Here is a 15,971-nt window from a genome sequence, read left to right as displayed (position 1 = left end):
TGGTGTCAGCACATTGACTTTCTTAAAGTCTGTAAGACAACCTAGTTGTTTCATGGCAGGAAGTCAACTCTCATTGGTAATGGGATTTGTCTCCCTTGCCTAAGCTCTGAGCTGCACTGATGAGGCTTCAATAGCCGAAACAGTACTGTCTGTAGCATGAGTATATATATATATATATATATATATATATATATATATATATATATATATATATATATATATATATATATATATATATGTGTGTGTGTATGCATACTCTGTTCAGAACAACAATTTCAGTAGACTGCATATTTGGAGTTGTTTTACAATATGAAAGACAACTCTCAATAAACCTTATGCTGCACATAAATCTGTTCCTGTAGGCGGGTAATGCAGCTAGTAAAATAAAACAAGCTTTGGTAAAAAAATATAATACACTTACCACATTTTCTCGCGCAGGATTAACAGCAATTGATTGGTCATCAACAGATTCCATAGAACGAGTTGGATAACCCTGCAATTAACAATTCGCAGCTCAGATGACTTACATATTGGTCGCATAGCCTTTATCTTACCTTAAATTTGTTAATAAGGCTATAGTATCTCTATCTAGCTGAACTCACAAACAGGGTTGTCATAATTATCTCTCGAAACTTTTAGCACTGACTGTTGTATTTGTTGTTTATATTTAATAAGTAATCCAAAGATCTAATCATGTTTCAAAATATTTCCTTCATTAACTCGAGTAAATTTTCAAAAACTACAATAATTTTGATGTTTTACAGTAAAGGGTTGAATATATTTTCAATGTTTTTAAACTTCCTTATTGAACTTGGCCAAAAAATGTGTAAGTATGTCTACTTAAGCTCACAAATAAGAAATGTGGACATTTTTTCTATATAAACAGTGAATGACACATTTGCAATCCATTCTATATAAACAGTGAGTGACACATCTCGCAATCCGTTCTATATAAGCAGTGAGTGACACATCTCGCAATCCATTCTATATAAACAGTGAGTGACACAACTCACAATCCGTTCTATATAGACAGTGAGTGACACATCTCGCAATCCATTCTATATAAACAGTGAGTGACACATCTCGCAATCCATTCTATATAAACAGTGGGTGACACACCTCGCAATCCATTCTATGTAAACAGTGAGTGACACATCTCACAATTCATTCTATATAAACAGTGAGTAACACATCTCACAATTCATTCTATATAAACAGTGAGTGACACACCTCGAAATTCGTTCTTCCAAAAGGCTTAATGAAATTGCTGACTAAATGAGCAAATATTATGTTTGTATAAAAGAGATAGCGTTCTGTTTGTAGGATTGATATTATGTTTGATAGAACACTTGTCAAGCACTCATAGTTTGACTTCCTTTTGTAACTCTAAAACCAATATTTGATTAGCTTAACCAGTAATTTGTAAAATATAAGTATCATCATAACCATGACAATCATTATAATGTTTTTAATGGTAAATATAAGCTGAGAGCTAAGAATTAAAGTTAAAATTTACAGAACACTGCAGCAAAAACACACTGCTTTTTGACAAAATTAAATAAGCGCAGTGAATAAATATACTCAAATATGCTGATTCAGGCTGATTATTTAAAGGAATCTACAAAAAAGATACCAAGCATTCACAATTTTTCCGCATTGAAAGTTTAAAGTGAAAAGGCCTCAAGTGACATTACCAAACATAATAGCATAATGTTTGACCCTACAGACTGACCTATAAAATACATATTCACATCACTACATAAGAGCTAGCATTCCATCCTCATAGTTAGCAGCTGCTCATTCAACAGTCTCATGAAACTTGGAAGATATTTATATTTAAACAAAGACTTTAGAAGCTGATACTAGTGGGAATCATTTAAATCAAATATTCAATACTACTCGACTTTTTTAAATATTGACCAAAATTGATATATTAGCTTTTACAAAATACCTGACAAGGTGCGTCACTAATAGGCTGATTAGTGAGAGACAAATTTCGACCCTGTTGCATTGAATCCTGAAAGACACAGTAGACGATAGTTGTGGTGTATCAACTTAAAAATAATAACTATGGTACATCTATTTAAACTTAATACTTTACTATTAGAAACTACTCAAAATATGTACTCATTTATTTGTTTGAATCAATTGAATAATTTTCATAAATACTAATTTGATAGATTGTAGCCATCGCACTTGGGAACTTACTATGGATTTTGAGTAAAATACTTGCTATAATTATACATAGAAGGCCAAAAAGACTCACAAGTTGAAGGGATGATAGACTGAGATTCTACATCACTAAACTAGAGTTTGGGTACAACTACAGTCTTTGTACTTACATAGGTAGCAGAAGAATGTGCTATAGTCCCACTCTAAAAGCAAAAACAGGATATAATAAATATCAACAGATATTCTACCTAAAGCCAAAACAGTTTAAGCTATGAGTCTTAATTTTTTCTCAAATTATAGCCATGTTTGAAGCCATATTAATAATTGTTACATTATGTGCAATTATCAGCTGTGCTACTTAATAACCCCAAGGGTGTGAGTATTTTAACCCATGTATTAAATGTCCCACAGCCATTCATCACTTAGGTGTTTTAGTGTAGTGGATTAGATTGCTGGCCTGTATTCCAGAAGGTTATGAGATAAAATTCTCAGTGACATAGATTTTTTCTTCCTAAATTTTATTTGCTATACCTGAACATCGCAAGACACACAGCCATTAAGATTTGTATAGATTTAAACGTCACTAACGTCTTAAAGAAGTGACCAAAGTTTGTTGTTTATTAACTTTAAAACAAATTTGATGAATAAAAACAACATTGCATTAGCGCAAGACTTACTACAAAATAATAATTTACAAATAGCTGGGACCAAAAAGCTTTTGGTTTTAACTAAATGATGCAAATCTCAAATGATTGTCACAAGGAACAAACACAACAAATAAAGAAAACATCTTCATTATTCCATGATGTAGTTGTTAAACATACTGCAACAAAAATTCCCAACAAGTTTTTCCCTTATTGCTAGAATGTTTAACTTTAAAACATTTAATACATCATCATTGTGTACAAGTTGCTCTTTCAATAAGTCCCAAGTTGTCCACTCATGCTCAGTCAACTTACACATGTCAGTTTCTTATCAATTCTCTATCAGCGAAAAACACAAACTCACCATGAGATTTTTCGTTTAATAATTGTGTAGCTTGCCAACAAGTACAAGTAAATCTTTTGTAAATTTTACGTTTACATTACTGTGTATTATGATCGTAAATTAACCTGGTATTATTCACTATGTCTAACTACTCTGAACTTTAATCTCTTCAAAGAGCTATCACTACTATGATTATGTTATTGGTTTGGTCAATCATTTTTGACCAAATTGTCAAATGACATGGTTTAACCGTGGTTTCTATTCATGACCTATGGTGCGTAGCAACCATAGGCAACTTTATGCTTGAAGTAAGTTGGTCAACAAGAGGTAGGCCTACTACTTAAAAGAGGAAGGGTCTGATCATGCTTATAAAACCATTTCTATATCAGATTCGCAATGCCTCACTAGACTAGGTTTCAAGCATGAAGCGATTATCATACATATAAGTAAAGAAATTGATTACTGGCACAAAAAATCTGTAACATGAAGCTTGGTGTTTGTGAGCCACATGTGAGAGGCAAAACGCCAAAATATATTATAAATCCAGAAATCAAGTCCCGTCATGTACTAGAGCTTGTACAAACCAATGCACATGGAGCAATAAAAACCATGTCAATAGGTGCTAGTAAAAACTGTGTCACAATTGGTGATAGTTTCAGTAGGTACAAATACATATTAAATGCCTGATATATAAATTGGAGGTTGTCTAAGTGCATGGAGTGTTCGCTCATGTGGCAAACAAAGCAGGTGAATTTTCAGAGACACTTCACCCGACGAAAAATGGCTAATATTTCTCTAATGAGCTCAAACTGTATCTTAAGTCATACAGCATACATAATTAACTGGCAGTTGAACAACTAGCATTATGAACACGTGAGCAAAATGATGTGGCTGAGGGATACAATGTATGGCTGATCAAAACAGGTATGTGAAACTGTCTGTACAATGCTTATCTGATTATATATGTCTGTGGGCTGAAGTTGTAGCAACTGCCACACATGTAAGAAATCATGTACACGCATGTTCACTCAGAGTTGACAACTCAGTATTAGATATGTTACAATGTTAGCATACTGTGAGTATTCAGACACAAAGCCTCTCACATAGTCTCAATCAGCTACGTACATAGTCAACTTTATGTTAAGGCCAAATCAATCGTACTTGTTGTATCCAGTGCCAAGTCTAAAAAGCTAAAATTAGGGGAAATTTGGGTGATATAGGACGCTTAAGCTTCCAGCAAACTCGGCAAGCAACTCGACTAAAATTTTACCTTTTTGTTGAGCGGCTCGACTATCTCGCCATGCTATTAAAATGTTAGCAACCTATAGATATTAGTTTGGCCACAATATCATTTTTCTTGTGTTCCATATCACACGCAATTTTAATGGGCTTATGAATGATATGGGACAATTAGTATAATGGCAAGTATGGATCTATCATAGAGAGCCGGGATCATTTATTCAACGAACATGATCGAATTATCATGACTGATTATCGATCGATCGCATGAGGTTAGCTTACCACCATGAGATGAACCACGAACGTCAATCATGCTAGTTGATCTAAACAACACTTTCATTGCTGAAACACTCTGATGCTCAGAATAAAAGAAACAAGCAACAAACCAATACCAGGCTGCTTTAACCAATGACCGTATGTGCTAACAATTGCAAGTAAATCTTTAGTGCAATCTGTGTTGTTATTGTGGTGATGTCTACTCCTGACTTCTTCAGTTATGCTCTTTTGTTTGTGAAGCATTTAAAAACATTTCTTCTTATTTTCTCCACAAATCCAGTTAGAGCCTAACCATTTATTGTTACAAAAATGAAAGTGAATCTAAAGAGTTCAGCTAGCCTTCTTCTGCGACAAGTTCAAGACAAGGGGAAAAGTTTGTGAGCAGAACAACTCAACTTTGCAAATACGCAACTTGAAATTTTGAACTTCACTTTTTCATCATCAGCTAATTTTATCATTGAGTGGAGTGCCACAGAGGTCATTGAATTTATGACAATAGCAGAGGTAGGGAGCAATAGCTGAGGTAGAGAACAATTCACAGTAGACAGAGTGGATTTCCACCACAGAATTTGAGTACTCCCATGACTAATAAAATGTGGTCGCTGGTAGAGTTGCTACCAGCAACCACATTCAAGCGACCATAAAAATTCAAGATTATGGAAAAAGCATAAGCCAACCTCATCTAACCAATTTCTTAAAAAGTATATGAAGCCATTCAGAAGATATGGGAATTAGATGCAAAGACATGTAACCCGTAAAACAGTAAAGATAAAAAGCTGGATACAATAGTTAGAGATGAAAGGTAAAATATATTAAATGTGCACACTGAGAACATAAATAAGTTACCTTAATTCTAAGTTTGGACTTGATTTTAAATTAGTCTAGGCCTACTTCCACATCTTTTTCCCCAATTTTACCCGCTTATCACCCGTCTCTCCTGCAATCAAAACCTTCCTTCTGAAGATACCCTTGTGCTACTAGACTCACTTTAAAATGATCATCATTACCACCAGTGTAATTAGCAACTCTACCAGGTATGAAAAGTGTAGGCGGCAAAGGTCTTCAAGGCCATATACACACTGGTGGTAATGATGATCATTTTAAAGTGAGTCTATAGTGGCACAAGGGTGTCTTCAGAAGTAAGGTTTTGATTGCAGGAGAGACAGGTGATACGTGGGTAAAATTGGGGAAAAAGATGTGAAAGTAGGCCTAGGCTAATTTAAAATCAAGTCCAAACTTATAGATGTAACGTAACTTATTTATGTTCTCAGTGTGCACATTTAATATATTTTACATTTCATCTCTAACTATTGTATCCAGCTTTCTATCTCTACTATTTACGGGTTACATGTCTTTGCATCTAAGTCCCATATCTTCTGCATGGCTCCATATAGTTTTTAAAAAATTGGTTAGATGAGGTTGGCTTATGTTTTTTATAATCTTGAATTTTTATTCCAAGGAAAGCATTGCCTTCTTTTTTGGCACCATTATTACCACCGTCAATAGTGTTTACGGAATCAACGATTTTAAAACTACATAAAGGTGTTATAAAGCACGGTTACATACTATTTGAGCATGGTTAAAATAAACTACATCTGCGTGTAAAAAAAACTATGAACAAATGTAATAACTTGTGAATTTAAAATATTCTGAAAAATTTTAAACATCATAAAATTATGTTAAAATTTACTCTGGCTGTTGAGTTAGATATTTCCTAAAATTTTACCTACAATCTAAGCTTAACACATCTTTGTCAAGAAAGGCATAAACAATGAATGAAAAGTATAAAAGGCAAAGAAAAGCCATACCGAACATTGTACATCCCTTAAACAATCAGTGCTGTCTTGGAGTAAACAGTTTGTCAAAACTAGATGAAAGATTATATCAAATTAGGTCACTCCCAAAATACTCAGGAGTGGTTAATTGGTGTGGTAAGACAAGCAATACTGATTAAACTAAACCCAAACCAAGGGCTAATAATTTAACTAATATACAGTTAAGCCTGAGGCATCCAACGAGAGAGAGATAAAAGACTTAAAATTTTAAATCTTTGTTTGGGTTTTTTCGTTATTGATAGGTACAAATATTTTTTAACTCACATTACATAATGGTGACTGCTCATGTAATGAGCAGTCACCATTATGTAATGTGAGTCCAAAACTAACAAATGCCTCTAATACAGTTATTTTTGGTGACTGCTCATGTAATGAGCAGTCACCAAAAATAACTGTATTAGAGGCATTTGTTAGTTTTTTTTTAAAAGACATCCCAGATTTACACTGTGCCAACTATATTTAGTTGTGAAAGTTCGTGCAACCAGACATTTCTACTGTTTGTGTTAACAACTATATTATCACTAATGTTTAGCATTCATTGTAAAAATCACTTGATTGTAATAAGGTTTAAAGGTTTACTTGCAACAAAATTCACATTACAGTTATTTGGTATCAAAAGATTCACCATGTCTTACTCTGCTGTGTTGTAAGTGCAAAATATGTGGAAATGTGATTACAAGCTCTTAAAAGCTTAAAAACATACAGTTAATAGCAGCAGCTTTCGTGAAAACGCCGTAGATTGAAATCCCTTTCCAAAACGGCTAAAATGGGATGTAATTGAACACGATGGCTTCTGTCTACACTTCCATGCAACCTCATTGGTCGAAATATTTTCACAAATATATTTCACACATTCAATAAAATCATGGCTATTGTACTTATGCGTCTATTTCGTCATCATTGTAATGCTGTCACTTTGAGCATTGATATCTCAAAACCTACAGTAAAAAACACATTTAATCTTTTAACCTGAGCTCGAAGGAGTGCATATCATCCTCTGATAAAAATGACAAGCCTGTTGGTCACCTGTGATAGTCAAAAAATGCTGCAGAAATTTTTTGCGCCATTTAGCAGGAAGTATGGGTCACATGATCACATTATGACTAGATGGTTAGACCAGGCTGAAACAAAACTGTAAAGTAGCGAGCATCTATATTTGGTATGGGCTTTCCGGTAGAACCCGAAGTGTTTGTCATAAACTAGTGCTACGAGCCGTTTTATATTGAGCCTTTTGTTGGCCTTTAATTTCACCTGATAACATCACGTGTCGAAAAAATAACCACAATGTTTGAGTACGTCATCGAAATAACGAGATTCCAAACTACGGCATTTTCGGGATGGCTGCGATTAACTGTCTGTTTTTGAGCTTTAAGGAGCTTGTAATCACATCTTCACATATTTTGCACCTACAACACAGCAGAGTAAGACATGGTGAACCTTTTGATACCAAATAACTGTAATGTGAATTTTGTTGCTTGCAAACCTTTAAAATATTTGTTTGCTCTGTTGACAGAGATGTAGTGCATATGTTAATAATAAACATCTCCATGTACATGTGAAATCTTCTGAAAGGTATGCGTAAGTTTAATGACCCTAAAATATAAAAACATGTACCATTGTGTACAAAGGTTGCTGTTTCATGATAAAATTCTGGTACATCGAGATAAATGTAATATACCGCAAAACTTCTAATTAAACGCCACCTCTATTTGAACACCACCTCTAATTGAACGCCACCTCCATTTGACCATTATGAACAAAGATTGCTGTTTCATGATAAAATTCTGGTACATAAACATAAAAACAATATAAATAGTATTTCTTAAAAAAGGTTTAACAATCATGTACAGTTAAATGCTCACAATTATGGCAAACTAAACAATTCTACGAGCTAGTGCACATGTAATTTAATTAACAGATATATTAGTAGCTGATGTCTCTATAGAATATGTCTAACTACCATATCTTATCTAACTAATAAAATTTCATCACTGATTCATATGTGGGTGTTACATAACCCTACCAAACTTATTCAGATGAGCAGTGGTTGAATTATTTTATTGGTTTACCACTATCACTGTATATGCATGCATGTATATGTTCATGCTAGTTATGGCAGTTCTATTGATTGTTCTATTAATCATCAACACAGTTAATTGAGTTCAAGCAATGCCCTTGTAAATACTACGTGTAAATAATAGAGTTAAGCGTTGTTTAGTAAAACTACACACATTTCTTGGAGAAGGTTTTTGACTATAACAATGAATGTTATAACAATGAATGACTATCAGATGCTTCATTGTTATTGCTTTTATTGTTGTTATTAATCTATAACAGACACTTTGAAACATGCTAAACTCTACATACCTCAGGATTACCATTGTTCTGAGAACTGTCCATGTTCTGCTTGGCAGCTTCTTTTTGATGCTAATAACTTGAAAGTCTAAAATATGACCATCACGGGAGATACCTGTGTGAATGAAGGTGAAGGATGTAAAATTAACTGTGCACTATTTCAAAAATAAAACCCCAACTTTAGAAAATGAGTCAACTAAATGGTTAGTAATAGTAGCTAGTACTGGGCACGGTTAATAAAACTCATTGAACTCGTGGGTTTATCTTCTTTCGAGTCTTGGGTAATAAAGATATTGAGTATTTCGATCTTGCGGGTTCGGGTTATGACTTGCGAGTTCAGGTTTTGGTACACGGGTCCATGGAGTACAGTAGACAAAAACTCGGTCTATTGCGTCTTACGCTCTAAACACTGTTTGATAACCCTCCTGGTAACCCTTTGAGCCCTGGCCTTTTCTGTCAATGGGCGTCAGTAACTCCAGGCCCATATTCGCTGGGGCGGCTGGCCGGCTGAGCCGCCCTAAATTTTTAGGAATTTTCCGCGGCTAAGTACAGTTAAACTCGAATAACTTGCCCTCGGATAAAATGTAACTTAACTCGAACAGATTTGTTTAGTCTGTTCCCACGCAATGATAAATTGCTTCAGATAACTCGACCTCAACATCATTTACTCGAACAGTTATTTGCCCAATGGCTATGGAGACGGTTTTTATCGCTGTATATTACTTTATTCCAAGCCATAGAGATAAACATCAACTTTTAGTAGTTTGTAGTCGTCGTTATTATCATCATCACCGGCAAAATATTCTTGGTAACGACTTTTATAAAGGTTTGCAAAAGGTCAAGTTTTACCAAACATCCGCTTGGCCATGTCCCATCGAAAGCGTGGAAACCTCTGGGTGAACTTGAAAATAAAATCGGCAAAATTGATCTTTGTTAAAACGCTCAAAAAAAGATGTCTTTTTTCTGAGGGTTTTAACTGCAGTCAAATTTTGCCTATTTTAATCTAAAAATGTCCCGGCAGTCACATCACCTAAAACCAAGCAAATCTCAAAAAATAGAAAAATGTTGATACTTTTCGATAAAAAATTTTAAAATTTTACACGAGAGACCCGGCTGAGGCCCTACATGAGAGAAACCTGTTGGGGGGCTTACACCACCCCCAAGGTGTTCATAACTAGTCGCCTAACATTAGCCGCCCCAACTTGCAACCAGTGAATACAGGCCTGAGTAACCCTGGGCAATCTGTCCAACGATCTGAAGTTTTTAAACTTTCATTAACTATATCTGAACGTGCTCATAATATAATGATATTTGGTAGAACACTAGTAAAAAACGACAGGCAACCCACAGCAAATGTCATCAAACAGAAAAAAAAACAGTTCTTCACCATTATTTGGGCTAAAACTATAAAAGTTTGTACCATTTTAAAAAAAACTCGTAAAACCATCTACATTAGCATCATATCTATTGAGCACATGTTCATCATTATTTTATGACTCAAAATATATTGGAAAATTATAATTAGTATTATAATTTTTTTATCTGCATCACAATCATTTATGACCTACCAACAAACGAGTCGCGTCGATTTTTTTCACGATATCATTAAAATAAAATTTGTTATTAAAACGAAGGAAGTAGGTAAAGATATTTAAAAACTGTTACAAATGGAAGGGAAATTTTTGGTCTAATATCCTGTGCAAAAATTAATTCGATTGATTTACGCTGTTACTTAGAAGCGGTTTTTGTAAACAAAGTCATGTGAATGCAGAAAACCCGGCCGATAGAGATTCTGAGGCACCTTACACAATGCCTGAAAACCGACAGTTGGGGTTCAAACTTCAAAGGGTTAAGGCTGCGAGCAACAATATCGGTCTTTAGAAAATAGTAAAAAACAATAAATAAATTGAGTAGAATTATAATTGCATTGTAAATTTTAGAATATGTCTGATGTTTGGAACTTGTGGACAAAATCCGTATGAACAAACCCAATACCTGAAAAAACCTGTTGGCCAAAAAGTACTCGTGCTAAGCACTACCACCTACCCGGTACTCAAAAAACTCGAGCGGAAGGAAACGAATCTAAGCTCATTGGCCAAGAAGTACTCGTGCCCAGCGCTAATACAAATAGTAGCAAGCATTAGTGTGTTTAAACTCAACAGCTGGTTTGCAACATAAGAAGTAATGAGCAAAATAAAACAATCAATTAAAGATAAGAATTACTCATTAAAATAATTTGGCAGTTTTGGGGCTACTTAGTAATAAAATATGACGGTTAATCTGCAGCTTTTTCTTTTTTGATTAATGCTAGAAGCAAAGTTAGATCGGCATCAACTTGGAAAGTAGTATTCAATCAAAATAATTGTGAATTTTAAAGCTTTTTGCGCATCAGATATAATAATCCTACCCTTTTTAATTTATTCGCACTCGACTAATTTCCAGGAGATTAGCCCCAGATACCGCTGAGTTTCAAAAAATTGTCATAATTCAAATTACTACTACAGGAGACAGACTTGAGATAATCAAGTTGCCAATCAACTTAATCAAGTTGCGCAAGAACCAGCCGAGTCTCTTCTTTTAAATGATATTACATTCATATAAACAACTCATATCCCTTTTATGTAGATCTCAAAGAAGGTATTTTCAGAAAAAGTCCATTTTGAAAAAATTGTTATTTGCTGAAACAAAGTTAGACTGGACCATAAAAATTGCAAAATATACAAAGTTTCACTAAAATTACTTACTTATTGCATACAATCCACAGTTATAAATATTATTTATATATATATACAGTTAGGCATGAACATGAAAATTATGAAACTCTAATTTCGGACTTTTCTTAGCGAGTATCATCCTTCAAACCAAATCATAGCTAATCTACATGCCAATATAACTCAAATAAACTGTCATAAATATGTTTCAAATAATAACAATATGTTCAATAACTCTGTTCTTGACTTTCAGACTCTATATACAGCTGTAAGAATCAATATGATGCTATTGAAAGTAATAATAACTTTAGGCTGACTACGGCTTCAGGTGCGAATGAGTAAAAAATGTTGTTTTTTCTTCATTTTAGATAGATTAAACGTAGAAACTTGTAGACATGTTTGTAGAAAAGCCAGATGTCAAAAAGCAATGTGACTCCTTGAGAGAGATATCCATTTTCAACAATGGTAAAAGACACCACAATAGACCTGAATTATATGTATAAAAACATGTAACTAGAAAATACTGTTAGAATAAAGCGCCTGACAATTTTTAAAGTAGAGCCTAACATCTTCTACAAAAACCAATACAAACAACATTTGTTACAGGTCCAGTCATATCCAGACCTGCCAACCCAAGAGTGGGGCAATGCGTGAGGTTTGGTTTTTGGGCAATTGATGTATCAATGATAGTATATATAAAATTGTGGAATTTGGGGCAAAAATCTCACGCATTTCTCACGCATTTTCATTTTTTCTTTGGGGTGATTGCGTGAGTCTTACACCCAATGCGTGAGAGTTGGCAGGTATAGTCATATCTATTAATATCAGAAGAATGATTCAGCATAACATGTTATCTGAGTAACTTCAATATTTCTCCACAAACTACTTGTAGACTGATCCGACACAGTATTTCTAACTTACCATTACATAATTAAAATAATAACTTGATATTTGCTACTGGATGAATCTTCTAGTTCAATCTGTAAGTTGAAATAACAATGAAACTGGGGAAGACTGCAAATTCACTAGAAACTGTAGTCAAGAAGAGTTTTACAGCACGCTTAGTGACTAGATTTGTTTCACTAATCAATAAGATTTCTTCAGGCTCTAGCACTGAAGCAAAGTTAAAATGCACTGAGAGAAACCTATCAACAGAATCATGTAGAAACAAAACCATAAAGCTAAAAATCAAATGTTACATAAAAGTAACACCAAGAGAGACTATATCGTGCAAAACCAAGTTGAAAATTAGTTGTTTTAATGAGTAGGCTACTTGTAAACTACTTGAAGGTTTTTAATTAGGTCTATATAATTCAGAATATTTTTGGGATTTGTTGCGAGGGCATGAGATAACAATCTCAAATTTCCATCTCAGTGTCGAGTTTTTCCGCTTCGATCGCAGTGCTTAGAGAGAACGCTGGTAGCGACATGCTGCTAAAGCCCCTTGTAGCCCTACACAATATTTATTCATTGCAGTCAATAATCATTATTGTGCCCAATACCACACAGGGACTTCAAACTTCTTGCTATGTCATGCAAAATTGGAAGCAATCTTCAGCCAGATGACAATCTACTATAATGCACCAGCAAGTAAATATCAGTGGCTTGGGTGACAATCCTCTATATACCAGCCACATATCTGTGACTGTATCGGGGTCTTTTACATTGCAATGTAAAATAGGTAGATTATCTCAATTTTGTCTTTTGTAGTAGTAACTTGATTTACAGCAGTTTTCTGAAAAATCGTGAATTGCCTGGAAATTAAGTGTTTGTGAATGAGTTAAAATATAAACCTGCTAATCTGCACCGACGTGGTTTGATTAACTACATCTCATAATATTGCCTACGATTCCGAGTTTTTCATTCCTTACAGCTTCAAGAATCTTAACAACGCCGTGCTAAATGCACCTTCGTCATTCCAATGATATACAGCCCAAATGGGGGCTGTATATCATTGGTCATTCCATTAAAACTAGCGGATTGGAAAGGAATTTGCTGGCCTTTACTTGGCACGATCTAGAGTTCTAGAATATTTCATACAAAAATAATTTGCGTGTGGCTTCGTTCAATTTTTTATTAGATAAGGAAATCCACTAGCCGAGGAGCGTACGGCCATTTGCTCTGCTGAACTAAGTGAGTGCGTTCGTTTATATATACAATAACAAACGGTAGGAATACCGGCTAACAAGGTGAATAAACAGGATCGCTAGTGCGTTGGTATGACGACGCACGGTGTGACGATGGTGATAGCATAACGAGTAAAACAATGGTATAATAAAAAGGACATACAATAAAATAAGACAGCAACATGAGTGTTATATAAACGTGTGTACTCACATGCGGTTGATGCAAAGAAGGAAGCTCCTTCAATCCCCCGACTCCTTTATACTCCCGTAACCTCTCGTACTTCCCGTAACCTCTCGTGCTTCCCGTAACCTCTCGTACTTCCCGTGACCTCTCGTAACTACCTGTAACTACCATGACCTCGGGCATTAGCGTAGCCCGCGGCCCACCAGCTCGATTATACAACATGCCCTTTTTCTTTTCTTTTTTTGTATGGGCCACTAACCTTCCAGAAATACAATACTCATTCATCAACTCACCTTGCTGGTGAAGTTTACCTTACACTTTAACCCAGGTCTTCCTCCATCGACACCTCCTGCGTACCATCACTCCCGAGCAACCCGGGGCTGCTGTCGTACTCGGCCGCACTACTCTCCTGATCTCCTCCACCTCCTTCACCACCTCCGTCACCCCCAACGTGACCTCCGTCTCCACCACCGTGACCTCCGTCACCACCACCGTGACCTCTGTCACCACCACCGTGACCTCTGTCACAACCAACACCACTTCCACCAACCTCTCCAACACTACTCTCAACTGGCTCGGAAACTAGTAGTTGGGCCGATAACGACTTCTCAACCTCAGATTCCGCCCCTTCCGTCATGGCCACGCTCTCCCCAGTGGAGACGGGCCCAACAGGCATCCTGTGGGAAGTCTCCCCCTGGGCCGTAATCGGCTGCTCAGGGGGTGGCGCCACAGAGCTGGGAATTGGTATAGGCCCAGACCTATTCCCCTCGGCCTGACCCTCCTCCGGTGCAAGCCTACCACCCGCAATCCTCCTCTGAACTTTGGCCAACTGCTCAATGGCCGCCCTGAATGCCTCTGCATTCTCAAACTCACTGACCGCTGCCCTGCGCTCGGCAGCCAGTCTGACCAACTCTGTCTCGAACCTCCTACGTACCTCCGCCTCCTCTCGCTCAATACTAGCGATCCTCTTCCGGCAACCTTCCATGTCCATCATCCCATCACTGGTCACGTCTGCTAAAAAAGAGCTCACCTTCCCCATAATGGGTACTGGTGCAGCAACTTGCCTAGCACCGCCACTCACCTCAGCATAACTCCTCACCTTCCTCTGAGGCGCTGGTACTTCCTCCCTGCCCTTCCTTTTCCCTGCCTCCGTGCTCACTGGACCACCTGTACCTCGACGGGGGCATCCATTAACAGCGTGCCCGGTCCTCCCACACCACTGGCAGATGGGTACCTTGCAGTCCTTCTGCCAGTGTCCACTTCTCCCGCACCTCCTGCAAGCATTACCAGGGCAATTTACCGCCAAGTGATCTCGTCTAGCTCTACAGATCATGCACCAACTCTTACCGCTACTGCCATATACCACAGGCTTCTTAGCTTCACTACCGTCCTTCCTCTCCCCCACTCTCTCCTCACTGCACTCCTCTGGTCGTCCGCCACCGCTAGCCTCGCCACCTGAACTGCTTGCCATTAGTGATTGTAGTTTTGACGGAATTTCTTTACAACAATCTGCAACATGGCAACCATCTATTAACAACGGTTAATAGTAAAAACTATCTTTATCTAGCCGGGGTTTACTGACCCGACCACTCCTTGTAACAGTGCTTTTGGCTATTGCCCCTTCTCTAGTACCCTGCGAGGTTTGGGTATCTTGACTACTCACATCGGGATCCCCACTGGCTAGGCCACTTCCAACCGTGGCACCGGGTGGTTCCTCCGATTCATCATTTAAACCACCTATTCTCTCCCCGCCTACACCAGGCCTAGGCTGGTTGTCTACCCAGTACTGCGTTTCACCTTCCTCACTATCCTCAACCAACTCACAGAAATCACTAGGGATGTTATGGTTAGCACCCTGACTACCGGTGTTAGTATCGTTAGAGGAACCCCAGGAGAGATTGTTATTAAGAGGAAAAAGATGTTTCCTATTTCTCCTGATCTCACCCGAACCAACACGTATCCAATAACTCTCTGGTGTACTGTCTCTCCTTACCACCGTACCTGCTGCTCCTGTGTCAGTAGGCGCTTTCACGTAGACAACCTGTCCTGGCTCTAATTCCGGCAATTTTGATACCCTATGCTGGAT

The 15,971-nt window shown here is 36.9% G+C and overlaps 1 protein-coding gene across 1 annotated transcript; it reads right to left on the bottom strand.

Annotated features, from left to right (window-relative positions):
- Nucleotides 1-14,204: 14,204 nt before the first annotated feature.
- Nucleotides 14,205-15,356, bottom strand: LOC137402352 (uncharacterized). Its single transcript, XM_068088852.1, has one exon. The coding sequence runs from the start codon at nucleotides 15,354-15,356 to the stop codon at nucleotides 14,205-14,207; it is 1,152 nt and encodes a 383-aa protein (XP_067944953.1).
- Nucleotides 15,357-15,971: the final 615 nt, after the last annotated feature.

This window comes from Watersipora subatra, chromosome 8, assembly GCF_963576615.1.
Source record: "Watersipora subatra chromosome 8, tzWatSuba1.1, whole genome shotgun sequence".
Classification (NCBI taxonomy): Eukaryota; Metazoa; Bryozoa; class Gymnolaemata; order Cheilostomatida; family Watersiporidae; genus Watersipora; species Watersipora subatra.
The sequence above is the reverse complement of the archived record's forward strand: the minus strand, read 5'-3'. Positions and strand labels throughout refer to the sequence as shown.

Coding starts and splice junctions, on each gene's coding strand:
- LOC137402352 (XM_068088852.1), bottom strand. CDS start 15,356: ATGGCAAGCAGTTCAGGTGGCGAGGCTAGCGGTGGCGGACGACCAGAG.